The sequence below is a fragment of the Miscanthus floridulus genome, chromosome 12, assembly GCF_019320115.1.
Source record: "Miscanthus floridulus cultivar M001 chromosome 12, ASM1932011v1, whole genome shotgun sequence".
Lineage (NCBI taxonomy): Eukaryota > Viridiplantae > Streptophyta > Magnoliopsida > Poales > Poaceae > Miscanthus > Miscanthus floridulus.
Window position 1 is genome coordinate 51,233,492 of NC_089591.1, and position 20,006 is coordinate 51,253,497.

The 20,006-nt window shown below is 43.9% G+C and overlaps 1 protein-coding gene across 2 annotated transcripts; it reads right to left on the reverse strand.

Annotated features, from left to right (window-relative positions):
* Positions 1-109: 109 nt before the first annotated feature.
* On the reverse strand, positions 110-13,739 carry LOC136495468 (uncharacterized). 2 transcript variants are annotated; one of them, XM_066491401.1, is made up of 22 exons: positions 13,020-13,739; positions 12,656-12,810; positions 12,503-12,575; positions 12,290-12,412; positions 12,015-12,184; positions 7,609-7,767; positions 7,077-7,223; positions 6,828-6,888; positions 5,927-6,231; positions 5,163-5,291; positions 4,952-5,065; positions 4,784-4,870; positions 4,148-4,270; positions 3,928-4,021; positions 3,708-3,842; positions 3,472-3,606; positions 3,148-3,296; positions 2,935-3,066; positions 1,890-2,213; positions 1,360-1,500; positions 1,119-1,284; positions 110-785 (listed from the first exon to the last, which is right to left on the reverse strand). In XM_066491401.1, the coding sequence occupies exons 2-20, from the start codon at positions 12,737-12,739 to the stop codon at positions 1,366-1,368; spliced, it is 2,679 nt and encodes an 892-aa protein (XP_066347498.1). In that variant the 5' UTR covers positions 12,740-12,810; positions 13,020-13,739; the 3' UTR covers positions 110-785; positions 1,119-1,284; positions 1,360-1,365. The 2 variants fall into 2 exon arrangements, with proteins under 2 accessions (XP_066347498.1, XP_066347497.1); XM_066491400.1 differs by lacking the exons at positions 110-785; positions 1,119-1,284; positions 1,360-1,500; positions 1,890-2,213 and having other exon boundaries at positions 2,386-3,066; positions 12,656-12,792.
* Between the last annotated feature and the right edge of the window lie 6,267 nt (positions 13,740-20,006).

The window sequence follows — 20,006 nt, forward strand, 5'->3', positions numbered from 1 at the left end:
GTAATGAGATCTATTCAGGTAGTTGGGCCACGCCCAACGCTACGGGTCCGGTAGTCCCGGAGTCCACATCCGCACCATGTATATGCATCCGGATCAACTCAAGTTGGCCTTATTAAGGCACAAGGAGCGAGAGCGATGGCTTCACCTAACCTAAAACGCAAGCCACCGCGTGTTGTAAACTCGTAGCGCTTTTGTCAGAACGAAGAGGAACTCACATGGCAAAGAGAGGATTAAAAAGCTAGCATTGGCTTCCAATGAGATTTCCATGAATAGAGAGTGGTGAAAGTGAAACCATTGCATAAAATAGACGCATTGGTCTGCATTAGAGTTTAACCACCTCAATCCTTCGTCATCTATAACGGCAACAATTCTTTAATAGTCGTGCCTTTAAGTCCCCACTCCAAAAAGCACAGCAGACAGCAGTCACCAAACTAGCTGGCCCTCTGGCGCCTCCTAACCACACCCGCAAACGGCGCCTACAGAACCAGCCGTGCATCTGGGGCAAGCAATCAGATCAAATGATGACCGATTGACCGATAGGCCACCAAAACTTTCAGGAACAAAAGAAAATAAACTGGGACAACCAATGAGACTGGAGGCCTGAAATAAATGTGATATCAAAATTTCTGCATTTACATAGCGGTACAGAGTTTTGTTCAAGTCCACCTATGAGGTCATCGCATCAGCTAGTCTACTTGGAGTTGGTGATCAGCGTTTCGGGCACTCAACACATTGCCGACATGAACATTGAATTGTTCGATACTTTGATAAGAGGCAGGTCACACCTGCAGTAATAGGACTGTTATTGGATGAACAGGGAGTACAAGTAAGCAAACTACAAGCAGGATCATTATTATAGATCTACTGGACGGTTTGTGCTTCAGAATCCAGAGCTACTAGTTAACTGATGAGTGGTAACAGGTTTGTTGGCCATTACAACTATATATGTGAAAATTAAGAAAACGGGTATATATGGGTACATCGATAAACAAGAACCATTTCTTCCTGTGTTATACTGGTTCGATTAGACTACTAAAGTCTGGGGGTTGATGAAACCCACTTAATTGGCTGATATACGTAAGCACTTATCATGTGTATCCAAAATTCTAAATACTGACCTTTGTACCCTATCCGTAACAGCCAGAACCTGGGGTGCACAAATGTATCAAGTTAGAAAATGGCATGCACCCTGACTGTGAATGGCGACCCCAATCCTCTCTTGTGAAACTCTATCCATCTCTGTCAATCATGTGGAAGAAACAATAATATGGTGTTGCCCATATCCTGGAATACAATTGAATTGCTCATTTGCATTCAACAAAACTAGTAGCATCATATAGTCACAAAAAAAAAACTCACTTTACATCACGTAGCACTTGAAAGCCCCTCCAGCTCACTTCTAGCCCAGCAATTCAACTGCAATGCTTTGGTCTTGAGTTGCTCAAAAGCAGATTTTAACTTTTGTTTTTCTACATGTGTTACATCAGGCACACTAGAATCCTGCAGCAGGAATCAACATAATGTGAAACAATTAGAAGAACAAGTCTGCATGAACTTTGAACAGTAGTATATATCCCAAACTCCCACAACTACATTTGAGCATGATAAATCAAGAATCAAGAAACTGATTTAGCTTAGCACAAGTCAAACAGTTTTTTTAAGCTAGGAAATCCGTAATTAATTGAGACATCAACAAGCAAAACGATTTCTGTTGGGACTTCCCTCCTCTCTTTTTTTTTTTTTGGGGGGGGGGGGGGGGGGGGGGGGATACACTCATCCACAAACTGACATTAAATAAAAAAAACAATTTTATGGCTAGGAAATTTAAATTTATTAATCAATATGACAATTAAACAAAACCATTTCTGTAATTGCTAACCATCACTTACCAGCTGATGCCTTACATATTCCAGGATGCCTTTAATAACCGATTTGCCAAGAGAAAGATTCCTATGGAGTTTCTGGTCATTGCATAGGAAAATGAGTATGGTTGTGGCAATGCAAACTCGACATGACAGCTCTCCTGGGTAGTTTAATTTGGAGATAGATGAAAGCAGATGATCATCTCCTGTTACAAAAGATTTGAGTATCTCCAATGTGCTGCGAAGAACCTTGTCATTCTTGTCAAACATGATGGTGCATGGCTTGATAAAGTACTGAAATAGTCTTGTCTTATCGGGTTGAAAACCCAAATTCAATGGTTTTAGACAGATCTGCAGATAAAAACATATTCAGTGGGGGTGAGATATATTCCTATTCAGAACCAGAATGTACAGTATAAAACAATCGCGGGAACTGGGAACATCTGCAGCCAGTTCAGCTAAATAAAAGAGTGGTGCTTCGCATCCAATTGGCCCTGTTCGCTTGTCTTATGAGCCATACTGTTTCAGCGAAGGAAGAGTGTTTTTCTCTCACAACAAATCAGCGAACAGTACTTTCAGCTATGGCTTTTCAGCGAAGCGAACAGGGTGTGCCATATCCTTGGACTTGCTAGATAATGCGAGTATTGGCCATTATACGATTCAATATGATTTTTTCAATCTCACTACAAAGTATGCACTATCATTGAAACTGTGATTTATATTTGGGACTTGGGAGACGCCAACCTAATCACCCTTTCGGAATTTGAGTAAAATACTATTCCTCCCGTGCCAAGTTAACCACCCTTTTGAATTTTGAATAAAATACTATGTGTCCCTGTTCCCTTGAAGATTAGTTAGAGCAAAATAATGGGGAAAAATGTATCAAATCCTTTCGGAATTTCGAGTAAAATAATATTGCTCCCATGCCAACTTAACCACCCTTTTGAATTTTCAATAAAATAATATGCCTCCCTGTTCTCCTGAAGATTAGTTAGAGCAAAATAATGGAAAAAATGTATCAAATCACCCAAGTATGAGTGTCAGAGCTCTAAAATTGGAAAAAAGTACGCACCAAAGATGCATCAACCAAGTAACCAGCTATAAGCTTTACAACATCGCCATTCATGAGCTTACTAGTTCCGGCATCAAGTGTAACAATAATTCTAAACAAACCATTCATGTTATGCAACGATGGTTTTTGAGCCTGCAATAAAGCAAATGACAGGTGAGTTTAATGGTTGTTGCGATAAAACATGAAATGGAAGCAAAGTTTAGAAAAACTCACAATTGCATTAGATAAGTTATTCCATATCAATTCAAGGACCAGAGAGCCATCACCCATTTCAGATAGGGAAGTCAAAATTAGGCGATTCAACGACTTGAAAGTATCCCAATTTGAGACCTTGCTAGAACCCTCCAGAGTAACTAAGTCCCCTAGATTAATTTAATAAAATAAAATATACTTGTCAGAGGAAAACAAAGAGGCCCAGGTAATGAAACACCAGAATTATTGAAGACACATATTCAGATAAAATAATCAATCCATTAAGAGCAACATCTGAATTTTACTAGCAGACGGCAGTAAATGGAAAGAATGTTCAGTAATCACCAGGATGAACTCTGAATCTTGCCATTAGCAGCAACAAGAAACTGAGTTGCTCTGTTATATGTAAACTACCAGCCTTGTATGTTGACTGTAGGACCTCAATGACCCTGAACAGTATGGTGGGTTCCAGCACATCACCTGGATTTCATAGGTTATATGGAGTACCCAGAATTTATAACATGAAAATCAACTATAGTGCTACAAAATCAAGTGGCGACAACTTAAGCAAAATAGCTTACTTAAGCAAGCTGAGGCCAATGGCCCAACGATGTCAGGGAGCAGACTGGGGAAATAATAAAGGCATGAAATGGCAAGTTCTTGGCAATCGTGAGGAAGTTTAACAAAAGGACCAAGATCCATAGTTCCTGGTAATGCTGTCAGTAAAAGACATTAGTTCAAAACAAAAAAAAGAATGATAAATAAAATAAAACGGTAAGATGATCACTGTGTAGTAATTACATTCAACACCAAATAACTTTATGAAGGGGCGCAGGCTTCCACAGTCCACTGTGGGGAAGTATTGCCCAATTCTTAGAAGAAGCTCCAAAGCAACCTAAAATAATCCAGACAGCCATGGAATAGACAAGCGACAAAGCTTTAGTATGCTCAAAGTATACAAACTCCAGATCACATATCAAGCATAACGATTCTTAGTGGATAAATAAAACCTATAGCAGACCTTTGTAACTAAGGGGGCTTTATCAATTGATTGTAGCAAAATTCCAGGTAGCTCCTGTATCCATGCGTCATGATAGCCTAACACACCTGAATCATTTTCAGCAAGCCATATGCCTGTTTTCTCCTAACCATAGACAAGGGGAAGATATTATACATCATATGTCAGGATCCACAAACATCTCTTTTTTGTGTAACTGTTACCAAGAAGTTCTAGGTGTAATTATCTTTTAGCTAAATTATCTTCTTCTTTTTTTGCGTATCATCAATGATTTAGTGGTTTTCATTGGGCACGCCACATGCTCTCCTTCAAGCCCTACTTACTGTTGTATGTATAAAAATGTGAGGCATTTTAGACCTCCAATGGTTTCAAAGAGCCAACTTTGCTTTAATTGCAATGTGCTAGTGAAACCTACAAAAACATTGTGTGACGAAGGCATCTTTTACAAAGAACATATCTTTACTTCCAGTCAAGCAACAAGTCAATCTTTAATCTGGATATATTTTCTCATAATATTAGTAGTCAATTTTTAAAGGTTTGATTGAATCTTGTTCAAGATGCCATACATTTACATACAGAATAATTAATACTTAAGCATGTAAATGGTATGTTTAGCATAGTGTCAGATAAAGAACCTACAGGAAGCAGCATTTCTCCAACTGCATCCAAATATGGCAAAATTAGCTTGGAATCCACCTTGCAATCTCTAAATGCGTCCGTAAATGCCTGCACTTGAACAAAGTGTTTTATTTTGGCAAATGCAATAATATAAAAATGTTACAGACTAGAAAGCAAATCAATCAATACCTCCAACAAATAGCCTTTTGAGTCATCTGGGGCATTGGATATAAGACCTGGAATGCAAGTTATAAGTGGGCTCAAATACATCTCGATGAGATCCTTATTGCGAAGTGTTTTTGCCTGATAAAAACAAAAGGATGTTAAATAGATAATGCAAATACATAACATAATGACAAAACAGTATCCATGCAGTTAAAATTGATGAGCAAGGAACAACCTTTGCGAACAGAGAAGACACAAAAAGGCAAAATTCTTCAGCTGAAAACACAGTGTTATCTATCCATACATTCGAACGCAGAAATATTTCAGCAATCCTTAAATTGAAAATGAAAAATTTGTCGTCTCCCTGCCATGAGAAAGAAGTTTGCAATAAGTAAGGTGCAAAAGATACAACCATAATTTTATTCTAAAGCATAAACAGATATCTAAATCAGAAAATTAAATCTTGATAGGAACACATCATCAGCGACAAAATCCAGCGGAATGGTTGTCTAGTCATGATCCAAGTGTTGTCCCGGAACTATCATTTTTACAATTAACAAGTCTAGAAACAAAGCAAACGTCAGTGCATGAAGTCTGTGTATTCATAGGGCAGCAAAAAATGCTCAAACATGAACTGAGCCCTCAAAACATGTGATGCATGTAGCGCTGCCAAAAATGCTCAAGCTCAACAAGCCATTTGAGCCCATGCCTTAGACTCAGCTGCGCTGAGCTAACTCAAGCATAGCTTGATTAGGCTTAAGCATATGCAATTATACATAAATACAACACAACCGTAGCATGGTATATTGTTGCTCCTGAGTTCCATGAAAAGGTACTCAGTTCCTACAACTCTACCTAAGTCTAGCAAATCAAAACCATGCATGTTTCTTCTTTTTCTTTGCAAGGAAAAGAATACTTATGTTACTCTCTTTTGGGTTGATCAAGAAGTTATTCTAAAACCAGTTGGTGGTGGTAACATCAAGGGAACAACTTTCGTACCTTTCCATGAAACAAACGCTTCACTCCCCATAAATTCTTTAGATGTACCAGTAAGGAACTTCTCAACCAGTCAGGCCCACACTGAGTTTTGGATATGGGGAATTTCAACTGAGGTTTCTTCACCTCATGAACAAATATCCTACATATTAGATCCAGACAATGAAGGGCTGATAGCAACGCTTCACTTGACTGAGCATCAAGAGCCGACTTTGCACAGAGATCTGAAGCTGAAACCTCTACAGAATTAATGAGGATTTGGACAAGGTTCTGAAGCTTCACTAATAAATTGGACATTGAAAATGCCCCTGCAGTACAGAAGAAGTATATGATAACAATAACAAAGTTGAATGAACGGGACATAAACAAATAACATCAAATCAGGTAGTAAGTACAGTGATTCAAAAAGGAAAAAAGATCTGGAAGGGTTGAAACAGCTGTTTATATTATGATGAATTAATGATCCTTAAGAGAGTCATTTCTTTAAAAATATTGTCTGCACTCTTGGTATATGAATTAAAAGTACCAAAATTTCCATAAACTCTCCATTAAGTAACCCGAATGCTGATTGAACACTTACCAATCCAATGATAAGAAAGAAAACAGAAGTGCTACTCTAACAGAGCCATCTAATATTATGCAAGATTTACGACTTTTAACATTCTGTCATTCATTTTAGGAAGACCAGCAAACTAGAAGTACCATGAAAACAAAAATAAATGTAGCAAACTGTGAGTGATTTGTGTAGTTCATCTCGAGCAATCTCTGAGGATATTGGCAGGCAACATTAAATTCACATTCAAGTGCTACTTTGTCCCAATAAAAGATGGCTCAACAACATAAATTGCATAGCAGATTCTATAACTAAAAGATAAGGAGGAGAGAGTTGGGAAGGCTTAGCTACCTCCTGCGCTGTCTTCATCAGTGGTAAATTTCCAAAGTTCCCTTGCAGAGAGGTTATGAGCCTGTAGGCGATGAGCAAAGGCTTTCATCAATGGAGTATAGCTATAATGTTTTTTAACACATACACATTCCAGAACACACAGATTTTCTACTTCATCAAGTTTCTCACTGTAGCTACAAACGTGCGAGGAATGTACATTTTATTCTATTAAAAATACAAAAGATTATTTACTGAGTTCAGCATACAAACCTGTCGATTTGATGTATCATCATTTTCTATCGCTTTAGAAACCAAGGAAAGGCAGTGCCCAAGCCCACTAAGGACACTGTTAAGTTTATTCCTATCATGTAGGTTGATTCTGTCATTGCTCAGTACGGCAACAAAATTGTTGAAGGTCTGTCATAAAAAGATAATACAAATGAAACTATAAGTTGGTAATGGATATGGTCAGCAAATATACAATTTCTAGGAGTGAGAAGCAATTCGAATAAAACATATATTCCTTAGTAGGTATAGTTACTTGATAAAAGCTGGACTATGAAACAAGTTGTGGTAGTCAACAGATTCAAGTTTTAGAAAAAAGTACTCTCTCCATAAATTAACATTTGACACTGGTTAGTTCAAAATTGAACTAACCAATGTCAGATATTAATGGATGGAGATAGTACAACTAATTAAGCAATAGAAGCAAGGAATATACATCTCACAGCAAAATAATTTTCTCAGAACAATAGAAGTGTCTCATCATTCAATACACCAACTGTGAAAGCAGCTCACTTACCTGTTCAGCATAACTAGAAAAGGATGACGAGAAATTAAGAACCACAAGCTCCAAAAACCTGAAAGCCATTAGCTGGATATCCACAGAGAGATGGGTCGTTCCATTCAGAATATTAGCCATCAGCAAAAACAGTGTACTCCGCATAGATATAGCATTATCCTGTAAGCAGAAATATAGTCTCACATCTGAAGCCAAAAGCTAGAAAAATTAACTGGGCAAGGCATAACAAAGCTACGCAAATAAAGAACGATGCGCTTGAAATTGCCAAAAATAAAAAGATAAACTTCTACGATATATTTGTGAATGCAACAAATAAGCAGGCGTCATACTGTGGTTAGTAGAGAGCATGATACCACACGAACAATATTAATTGTTATTAGTTTGTTACTGGTGTATTTACAGAAAACTGGAATGTCAAGATGCAATGCAACATGTAAGAACATCAGGTTGGCACATGCAGGACATGAACATGACCAGCGGCAACCTTCTCCCGAACGAAATGGAGGTCAATCTCGATGTGCTTGGTGCGCTGATGCTGAACCGGGTTGGAAGACATGTAGACAACGCTAATGTTGTCACAATAGACCAAAGTAGCTCGCCGAAGGGGGGCATGGAGCTCGAGCAGGAGCTGATGCAGCCAAGACGCCTCAGCAACACCATTGGCCACTGCGCGGTACTCAGCTTCAGCACTGGATCTGGAGACTGTATTCTGACGCTTGGAGGACCAGGAGACGAGATTATCACCGAGGAACACGGTGTAGCCCGAGGTGGACTTGCGCGTGTCAGGGCAACCAGCCCAATCAGCGTCAGTGTAGACCACAAGATCAGTGGAGGGAGATGGCCGCAATAGTAGACCCAAGTGGAGAGTGCCCCGAACATAGCAAAGGATGCACTTGAGTGCTGCCAAGTGTGGTGCCCGTGGGTCATACATGTGAAGGCAGACTTGCTGGACATCATAGGCGATGTCAGGCCGTGTGAAGGTCAGATACTGTAATGCGCCAGCAAGATTTCGATAATCTGTTGCATCAGCCACAGGAGGACCATCAGCAGCTGCAACCTTGGGGTTTGTGTCGACTGGAGTAGAGCACGACTTACACTCAGCCATCCCAGAACGGTCCAAGACATCCATCATATACTGTTGTTGTGAAAGGAAGAGACCGTCACCACACTGCTGAACATGCATACCGAGAAAGTGATGCGGTTTGCCAAGATCCTTCATTGAGAACTCCTGTTGGAGGGCCGAAATGATCCGTCGAAGGAGACCCGAGGAGGAGGCTGTGAGGACGATGTCATCCACATACAGGAGGAGATAGGCAATATCTGAGCCGCGCCTGTAGACGAAGAGCGAGGTGTTTGACTTGGCTTCGACAAACCCGAGAGACAACAGAAAAGTGGCGAACCGACTGTACCAAGCGCGAGGAGCCTGCTTCAACCCATACAAGGACTTGTTGAGCTGACACACGAAGTCCGGGTGGGTGGGATCCTCAAAGCCAGACGGCTGTACACAATACACTGTCTCTGACAAGGTGCCATGTAGGAAGGCATTCTTCACATCGAGCTGGTGCACGGGCCTCTGGTGAGACAAAGCCAGAGAAAGCACGGTGCGAACTGTGGCAGGCTTCACAACTGGACTGAAAGTCTCTGAAAAATCCACGCCAGGCCGCTGAGTGAAGCCACGAAGGACCCAGCGTGCCTTGTACCGCTCAAGTGACCCGTCGGCGTTGAACTTGTGCTTGAAAATCCACTTCCCAGTGACCACATTAGCCCGAGGGGGGTGGGGAACAAGATCCCATGTGTGGTTTTGGAGAAGAGTAGCATGTTCTTCCTCCATAGCAGCACGCCAATTCGGATCGGCGAGTGCGCTGCGGAAGGTCTTGGACTCTTGGGCATTGGAGACAGTGGCGTAGCATGATACAGAGCAGAATCCGGAAGCCGGTCTTCGCGCGCGTGGCCATGGGGTGCTGGTTGATCACTGGGGGGACAGCAACAGCACCCTTAGGCAATGGCGCAGGTGCAGCAGCTGGGCGCTCAACAGCTGGGCTCTCCTGGCGCGGCGTAGGGGCAGCAGCTGGCGGAACAGCGGCTGACTGAACAGCAGCAGCAGGTGGTCGGACAGTAGCTGGGCGCTCCCGGCGCGTGTAGACGTGACGGACTGCGGGCACCGGGAGGACGGGCAGCGGTGGGAAACCGAGCGGAGGTCCGCGCGGCTCGGCCAAAGCTGCAGGTGACGGCAAGGTCGAAGAAGTCGGTGCCGCACGTGGCCGTGCAGGCGATGGTGACATCGGTGAGGGTGAGGGTGAGGCCGTGAGGGTACCTGTATAGGCCGAGTGGCCGATTGGAGCCCTCCGAGACCGAGCCCGAGACGCAACCGCAAGCAGCCCTCCGAGTCGCCGCCGCCGTCGGCCGCCGGGACGGTCGCCCTCCGCCCGCCCCCGTGCTCGCGACCAGCTAGCCGTCGCCGTGGAAGGACACCGCGAGCCCGCCGTCGGTGGAGGGTTCCTGCGCTGCGCCGCCGTGGCCGCCCCTGCGCGCCACGGATCCGCGCTGCTCAGGGAGGGAGACGAGGCAGCTGAGCCAGATCTGGCCTCGCCGCCGCCGGATCCGGCCTCCACACGCGCCGATGCCACCGGTCAGAGAGGGAGAAGAGGGAGCTGGCTCCGGTCGGAGGGGCGCGGTCAGGTGGGAGAGAGGGAGGGTGTGGGGGAGGGAGAGGGGCGCGGTCCTGTGCGCCGTCGCTGGGGGAGAGGGGGAGTCGCTCGGAGGAGAGGGAGTCGCGCTTGAGCGCAATCGCTCGGAGGAGAGGGAGTCGCGCTTGAGCGTCGTCGCTCTGGAGAGTGGAGTGAGGAGAGGAGAGAGGGTGGAGTCTCTAGGGTTTCTGATTTCGTTTATATATTGGTGATGGTAGTGGACTGGTGTGGGCTAGCGGGCTAGGCCTGATTTACCGAGGCGGTTGAGTTAGGATGCATGGGACGACTTTTGAGAGATGAGAGATTTGGAAGTTTGAGAGATGAGAGAGTTCTATGTCTTTTGTGCTACATTTACATTGCTATTTTGATTTGCTAATATTGTAGACTATACCTTTTAAGCTACATTTGCATTACCATTTGTCAATATAATTTTCTAATATCCTAGACTATAATGTATGTATTCGCCACGCCGATGTGTGTATGGCGTCGCCACGCCGCGCGCCATAGACGCTGTAAAGGTGTGAAGGTGGTGGGTCGCCGCGCCTCACCACGCCGCCGTAAAAACTATGGTGCAGAGGATCCATGACTTGACAACGCAATCCATGCCCTGCCAGTCAGGGAAACCAGGCGCCGGTAAGTCCTGCAGGACATGGTGTTGAAGGGAATACTTCCCAACGATGAGGAACTGATCGCGCCACCGATTGAAATTGCCGGCGTTGAGGTCGAGAACAACCGTGACAAGATTGCAGATGTTCTGGACCGCAACAGCCTAGGAGTGGAGGTTGGCGATTGCAGCAGCCTCTTGCAGAAGGAGGGCTTGATGCAGATCGGTGTTGTCGTTGTGGTTGGAGGCGTGATCGGAGAGGTCGTCCTCATCATCCCCGTCCGCGGGAGCCAGCGTCGGCGCGTTCCTGTCTCGGCGCTGCCAGGCGTCGCGAGCATGGGCGGTCGGCGGCGCGCTCCAAAGCGGCAGCCTGGGCTCCTTTCAGCGGCGGCTGCGGGGCTGCATGCTGCAGCTGGATTGCTGCGGCAGGCGCGCGCATCGCATCGGCAGCAGACAGCGCAACCACTTTTCCATCGGCAAAATCGGCCACCACTGAAATACCAATTTCGCCATTCGGCCTCGAGACTTGGACAGACGAAGTGCAGATCTAAACGTGATTATGCTGGCATCGATTGTCCAGGCTTGAAACACGTGGGGATTTCTTTCGGCAGCAATTGGATTGGCCGGCGGCCCGGCGGGTGGCGGCTGTGTTGGGGAGGGGGGGAGGAGTCCAGGCATCGCAGTAGGGAGCCAGATGGGTGGGAGGAGCGCAGCCGAGGGGGGGGCGCTGGGGAGGAGCGCAGCCGAGGAGAGGAGGCGCGCTAGGGCAGCGGAGGTAGAATCAGGAATACCCAGACTCTCTGATACCATGAAAGAAGAGATGGCTCGGGAAAACTTAGTAGATTGATTATGGAGGTACCAAATGAGTACAATATATAGGCAAGGATTGTCAAGGGTTTATAGAAACACCCAATCAATGGTGATCCTTGCATAAACCAAGATCATCTACCATAAAACCCCAAGGGGCGCCTATAGCCCAAGCCCAGGACATAACAGCCCATACGACAATGCTAATAGCCCATAATATAGCAGTCTAACAATCATGAGTAACCATTTCAATTAAAAGATCTATCTAATCAAGCAAAAGTAGAGAAAAGGGGGAGAAAGAGATATACCTCTTTCAAAGATGGGAAGATCAGAGACTGCAGTATAGTGTATAGTGATTCACGGACCACCTTGTCGGTATCGCATATCCTTTCCTGCAGCTTCTCAATTATAGCAACCTTGTGCAGTTTAAGCTCTGTTGGGTGCTTGACAACAATGTCCTTTATTCCATTCAGTGCAGCTTCAGCGTAAAGAAAAACATATACACAGTTAGATGCTAAGGATGCATTGAGCATCATGTTAGTTTATCCAATGTGTCATCGTACAGACTAGAGAAAAAACTCACCTCGACGCACATTGGCATTGTAGTGCCCCGTCTGCTGCAGGAGCTCCCGCAGCGTGAGCCCGCGCTTGTTCACTGCTATGCCCGTCCTCTCCGAGGCCATGCTCTGCTCCGGCAGCACGATCGCTGGACGCACACACAACACGAGTTCACAATACAAAACCTAAAATTGCAGGGCAAAAAAGAATAGAAAAAAGGTTGCCTTGGCTGGCGTACCTTTGGACTTGATCTCCGTGTTGGTGGCATTCTTCGGCGGCGGAAGCTTGCGCCCGACCTTGTGCTTGTACTTCTGCAACCGCCAGAAAAAGGTTTAACACGGCAACCTAGAATCAGGTCTCGGAGAGAGCAAAATCGGTGGGCTGGTGGTACCTTGAAGTCTACGCCACCTCGCTGTTTCTGCTTCGGCTTCGCCTTCTTCGAGGAGGACGCCGCGCCACCCTTTGGGCGCCCCATGGCGCTGGTATGGGAGAGCGGTGTTCACTGCGCTGGCACTTCGAGGGCAGTGGCTGGCCCAGGATTTTGGGCTGGTTATTAGAAATGTACAGGGATATAAAAAATTCACAACAAAAAAAAACTAATATTTGACATGTATAAGTATAATGCCGCATGGTTGAAATTGCATAATATACGTATAGAAAATATATAACACATAATTGAGCATGAACTGAAATTCTTTAACACATATTTGACTAAGTAATTTGGGGACAAACTGAATGTCTCTGTTTGAACTTACAGAATGAGGGAAATTCAGACTCGCGCCTCGCTAGTCGTTGCTGCGCTTGTGCTGGTGCTGCCGCCCTCTGCCGTCCGCCCGACGCGCGGCCCTTAGTGCCCCTGCCGCTGCCGGTGAGCCCCCGTCGACGCCGACGCGCTCCCGACTGCAGTGGCGGCTCGCGGCTGCCCTGCGCCCAGCGCCCCTGCCCGCCACCGGCCGCCGCTACCTGCTCGCTAGGGCTCAGCCGTTCGGGGAGAAAACGAGAAGCAGGACGAGTGCAGCTGTGCCTGTGCGGGAGGGGCTGAGAACAGGCGGAAGGCGGCGGCGGAGGCGGAGGCCTTTGCCGGGATGGACAGGCAGACCAAGAGAGAGGGTTGAGATATGTAACGGCCCACAGGCTGACAGGCCCATAACATGCGGCCTGTAATAATAGAAAACAATTCGAACCAGGACGAGATTGAGAAGAGTTTACCAATTTTTTCAGTACGCCGCACAAAAAAACATCACATATAATTTGGCAAAATTCATCTAGCAATTCAAGAAACTACCATTCAATTTGCCCTGCAATTTAGTATAAAGTTAGATTCAACAATCAAGTTCAAAACTTATTGTTGACACTCAGATTAGGCATGGGTCTGCTGTTTAGCGAGATTTGGTACATTAAGGAGTTGTTTGGATGAACTAAGACTAACAACTAGTCCTATTAGCTTATATGAGTGAACCAGGGAATTAACAACTAATCTATGACTAGTGAACTAAGAATTAGTCTACCTATTTAGTATTTAGGGACTAAAAATTAGTTAACTAGTTGTTAGTTCTGTAGATCTAAACAGAGCCAAAATTATTTGCTTAACAAGGCCGGGATGTTTTATTCCTTATTAATCTAAAAAATATATTTGCTTAATCTGGCTAATATTTTGTGGCCTGTTGTTTGAGTACATAAGCTTTCTCGGCTCATCCAGCTGGGCGCGTGTATGCACGATGTAGTGGTGATAGAAATTTGCTCGGAGTAGACTTGTAGACTCGGTGCATTTGCGATAGTTGCAGAATAAGCGAGCTGTTGAGCCAGGAGGCCGTGCCGAGAGTTCAGGCGAACGGAAAGGCTCGCCCATGCACGCCGCCCCGCCTGCGTCACCCGCTTGCTCTACTTGTAGAACGGACCTCGACCTCATCCTCGCCCATGTCACCTCCGCTCGCGCACCTGGCGTCCGCCCGCGCCGGGCATGGCGAGCCTGACACGCTAGGCATTTGCTAGCTCGTTTCCTAACTCAGGCCTCCCGACACGACCGCGCTCTATCTGTCTGCCTCTACTTATATCGAGGTCCGTGTCACCAACGAGCTCTACACCGACGATCTCCGCGCCACTCAGCGGCTTCGAGCTCCACATCGACGAGCCTTCATTCGTCCAAACAACGAGTAGATGCTACGCTGAAAACACGTGGTGTAATAATATGTTTCAAGTGTTCAGATGTTTTAGATGTATGCAAGTGTTGTATATTGATGTCGCAAAAGTAGATCGGGATGCTGCACATGTTATAATGGCTATGCACGTATGTTTCAAGTGTATGTTCTAAATGTTTCATCTGTTCCAGACGAATGTTACCAGTATTTTATTTGTCTAGATCTTACAAAAGTAGATCTGTATGTTGCATATATATGCACGTTGCAAGCATATGTTTCAAGTGTTTTCAGGTGTTTCATATGTATATTTGCAAGTGTTTTATTTGAATGTTGCATATGTTTGCAATGAATTTCAAATGTTTTTTAGACGTTTTCGCAAGTGTTTCAGACGCTTGTTTCAAGTGTTTTATCTGTCTTTTTTTATATTACAACTATTGTATCTGGATGTTTCAAAAGTAAGTAAATCGGGTGTTACGCATTGGATACGCGTGGGAAGCGGCAGACGGCATGAACGACGTCTGGGATGGCATGGACGACGTCCGGGGCGACACAGAGCCACTGCTAGTGCGTTCTCTCGCAAGCCCAACACGCTAGACACGCTCTATAAACCTGTTCGGTTGGTATTAAAGCTGACCGATAAACCGGTTAAAACTATTTTATTATAAAAAAAATATTATAAATTTTAGTTCATAAACTAGCTGATAAGTTCAAGCAAGAACAGGTTGTTGGAACTACTTCAACAGTATTTTTGAGCGAACAAACAGTGTTATGCTCTCGTAATAAAAACAGCATATGTATTAGTATAAGTCAATTTTTAGCTAAACGAACAGGGCCTTAAACTCTTATAAAGCAAAACTCCGCTAACCTATTTTTCTCATCCCATAGCCCTCCACGTCATCGTTCTCTCATGCCTCACACATCTACCTCCACCTAATGACATGTAACAGAAAATAGCTCATCGGGAACATCATTTGTCTTCGGTTTCCATTTCCACCTCTATTGTTAACTGATGACACCAATAATTTATTCCTAGCACTTGATGTCACTCAAGTATGCTTTATGTAGAATCCTTTTCTATCCTAATTTATTCCTAGCACTTGTGTCATTAACTCAAGATGCTTTATGTAGAATCCTTTTCCATTCTACTGCCACATGCATGCATCATGCACCGGCAATTTATTTAATTTCCATCCTGCCTTTCTATTTCTATTGCTACATTCATGCCGCATGACAATTCATCGTGCCTTTTCATGGTTTACGTTTGATCTTCACATTCTATCTACTATTACACATGCAACATGCCATTCCACTCCTCCACTTTCCTCCACTAACGCATGGCCATCTGCCTTTATTTTCCACTATAATACTTCATTCAGCTTCTCAGTCTATATTTACAGTGCTACACACAGAAGGAAGGGGACAAACCACAGGCAAATGCTTAGAGCTTATGTTTCTTCTTCATGTTGGTTTCAGAGTTTTGAAGGTGTGTGTCGGACCCTATAATTTAGGATCCTCTGTGCATCATGTATCAGTCCCTAGATCAGTAACTGATACGCATAATTCGAACAAGATTGATATAAAAAACTATACTTTTATTGCTAATGGGAAAAACATATTACACGGTTCGGGTAGCTTGGGCCACCGACCTCATATCGTATATCATAGTTTTAAGACAACGGTCCTATGTCAACGTGGCTCTATTCCTACGTCAATTTGGAGTGCGGACGTAACCCTAGCCTTATTCCTTAAGCGTGCTCCTATTTCCTAATCGTCGCGGTCCTAGCATAGCTTCTTCGCACAGCTCCGTCTTTGAGTATACTCTGGGTATCCTATCCAGGCGTAGCTCCAGAAGTTCCATCCTAGTATGTCCTCTTGTAGCTTAACTTCTAAAAATGTAGAATGGAGGGGGTTGAGTACATAGAGTACTCAGCAAGCCCTAAACTTTGGGTGGAGGAAGGTGGAAAGGGGAAAGGTTATATGTGGAGGTGGTGGAGGTGGTTAAGATAAAGGTGGTAGGGTGAAGTAATTATAATTATAGGTTGGACCCTGGCAAAGTATTACCATTCTCACTAGTTTTTGAAGTTAATTATGAGTTACCAAATTAGTAAAATACATCTTACAAGATTATCACAGTTGCAGAAGTCTAATCATAGCATCCCATCCTAGCATCTGCCCATTCCAAGGACATGGCTATTCGAATAGATTCAATAAACTCTGCAGAGGTGTACAAATTTCCCCACAAGATAGGCGTAGTCGACACCAGGGCTAGTGGCGCGATAGGCCTAACGAGACCTTGTACCCGAAGGGATGCATCCTCAGATTTCCATATAACTCTACCGCGACTTCTCATGGGTTGAAAAACACACTAATCTCGAGAGGATACCAAACCGTCCCATCTCATAATCCTAAATCACAACACGTCATCCCATCATATAATCTCGGACGATGCCGAATCATCCCAACATAATAGTGCCGATGATACCAAATCATCAAAATAAACAATAATAATATGGGCTCGAACGTGGCCAAGTCAAGGGGCTTAACGTGGAAGATCACATAGCAACCACGCCAACCGGACCATGGAAGATCACATAGCATCTATGTCTGCTCCTGATATTCCACTGCCAACACCGATCTCCTAGTAGAAATTATACTTCTATCTAACAGCGTGTGAGATCAAGTCTACCCATACAGACATGTGGTTGTACGTAATATCGCACTAGGCGAGAGGGACTATGAACCGGTCCTTATGTGACCGAGGTGAGTATCTCACAATAGGAACCCTCACTAGGCAAACCTGCCAAGGTAACTTGTACTGCACAAATTACCCTTCACTCGCCCCCTGTCGGCGTTTAGTCAAGTTTTACCAGTTTAGGTTCCATAGTTATTATCGTCAAATTTATTAAGCTCATGTCATATCTAGGTAACCATTTACCATATTATTATGCACATTATCATAATCAAGTTCTCAATTCATTATAATTCTCAATAAGGGTTTAAGTGTTATAAGTTACAATAATTAATTGGTGGGGATGGAGTGCGAAGGGTTTTTGGTGGAGGCTAGCAAAGTGTGGTGGTGGTAGAAGGGAGGTGGTTAAGGGATGGCATATATGGTGGAGGGATATGGGTGGGTAGGTGTTAGGACTTGTCTCCATTCGCTGACGATTATATCATCGTCTAATTCCTATACCTCTTGCTCCTATCTTCTGAGCTTCATCGGGTTCTCCACGTCTTCTATCCTATGTGGTCTAGCGTCGACGAGCAAGAAAGCACAAACATGAAAATAACAAGCAAGGCATGTAAAACAAGCATAAGCAATCAATGATCCTAGACATGTTGGTCCTATTGGGTGATGGGTTGTTAGCTAAGGCTATTGTGGTAGAACTGCACGGAATAGCACGCTTCCGGTGGCGCTCATCTTCCACCAGACCCTAAGCACCCCAAAAGCTGGCTACATCGGATGGTTCCGTCGAGCACACCCTAAAGAAGAACTCAAACAATCCACGTTTTTCCTCCAGGATCTAATAATGAGAACAAGTTTACAATACTTAGTCCATTTCATACAACAAGAGTTCTCATAAATACATTATTACAATACCAAGTTTAGAGTGCGGAATTTAAACAGCGAAATTAAAATAAACATTAACGATAAGATACAAGGATCTGTCTGTGCCCACTAAAAGAATCCTCCACACAACAGCTACTCCTCAAGCTGCACCTGCATCAGGATAGAACAAACCCTGAGTACACAATGTACTCGCAAGGCTTACCCAACTAATGGGAATAATTTCCCAACTCCAAAGGATATGATAGGCTTTATAGTTTGCTGTGTTTCCTTTTTGCGAAAAAGCATTACTAGTAGTGAATCATTATGTATGTGTTTTATTAGCAGTCATGATTAGATCATTATCTAACCATTCTATGTAAGCACCTGTTCTACTTTCAAGCAAGAGTTGAGCAATCAGATCCATTTTACCATCTTTTATCTTCTAGTTCTTACCACGGTGCTAGATCATAGACAAGTCGTACCATATTACACGATGATTCGCGAACCAATGTATCCTAGCTAGGTACCCTGAAACACACTCCCTGCTTATACCCTAGACACAAGCAGGACCAACCCACCACTCTCCTATCAAGGGGTCCAGGTCACCGTCCAAACATGGACTCTAAGCCCCCATACCTAAGTCTCGGACTCAGTGTGGTGCTTAGACCTCCACCATCCCTGTCTCTAATTAGTCGGTCCAAAAAGAGCCATAACCCACGACAAGAGAGCAACGAGCCTTCCCGCTTTCATAAGCAAGTATGTGCTTAGGATAATAAGTCTATGACCTGACTAGAATCTAATGTAATGGCCAGTCCTTAACCGACACGGATAGGGAAAATAGTGTAACCAAGCTATACCCCATTGGCTGTAAGACACAACCTCTTACACCCACCAATACTCGTACCATATCCCTGCCCTGTCTTCATTTCTTTTCACCATTTTATCATGAGGGTGATAATAATAATCACCTATTGTGAGTAATGGCAGGTTACTCACGCTACCGATAGCCTAAGCATAGCAGCTACTCGATCTATACTAGTAGAACTCATAGGTAGGTTATCTATGCATGTAGTTTTAATATAAATCATGTAATATAAATGCACATCACATATATATATATCTAGTGATCATTCAAAATAAGGGTTATACACTGAGCTTGCCTTGGGCAGGCGTGGTGTCAGCGTAGTCAGTCAGTGGTGGCTCCGAGACCTCCTCCTCATACTCCTCGATCACCTCCTCGAACTCATGATCTCCGATGGTTATGATCTCCGCCAACTCGTTCTCTACATGCATACGATGACGATGCAACACTTAGCATTTTGGCGACATCAACTCTTAAAATAAGAATACACATGGTAAACTACTAAGCTAGCTCTAATGACTAAGATACTAAGCTAACTATCATCTTCATCAAGTAAAGTGTTGGGTTTAACTAACAAACACATAGCTTTACAATTGAAGTATATATCTTTATTTCTACTAATGATTTAATGTATATTTGAAACAAAAAGCATTTAACTATCCTTATGTTAAATCTATTCTAAAGCTACAAAAATTACAGTGAGCATATAATAATATCATGAAGCTACTGCATAATTTTCAAAGCTAAAGCAATCATCATTTTGCCACAAAAATTCCTACAATATTTAACCTAATAATATTAAGCACTCTCAAATGATTTAATATCTCCTGGTATCGACAAGTATATATATGAATTAAATACACTAACAGATATAGCATAATTTTAGGAAGTTAACAAAATTGGTTTCACAATTTCTGAATACCTACATTATTTTATATTAATTACCAAAGTTCAGCACATAATTAAAATGAAAAGCTATTTCTATTCTCCACAAAAAAGCTAAACTGATTTCAGCCCAACGCGGCCCACGCAGCGTAATGCGTGCGCGCGAGCACGCGGTGGCCCTTAGGCGTGGCCCATGCGAGGCCGGCCTGCAGCGCGAGGCGGCCCACGGTGGGGAGATCCCATGCGTGCTGGCACATTAGCAAAAACGCCCTCACATTATCAGAAAATAGCGTGAACACTACACGTACTA

Excerpts from the sequence above, each read along its gene's own strand:
- LOC136495468 (XM_066491401.1), bottom strand. The coding sequence starts at position 12,739 with ATGGGGCGCCCAAAGGGTGGCGCGGCGTCCTCCTCGAAGAAGGCGAAG. Across the intron at positions 3,843-3,927 it reads AAAGTTATTTGGTGTTGAAT|CATTACCAGGAACTATGGAT; the intron begins GTAATTACTACA and ends TTTTACTGACAG. Across the intron at positions 3,607-3,707 it reads ATTGGCCTCAGCTTGCTTAA|GTGATGTGCTGGAACCCACC; the intron begins GTAAGCTATTTT and ends TATGAAATCCAG.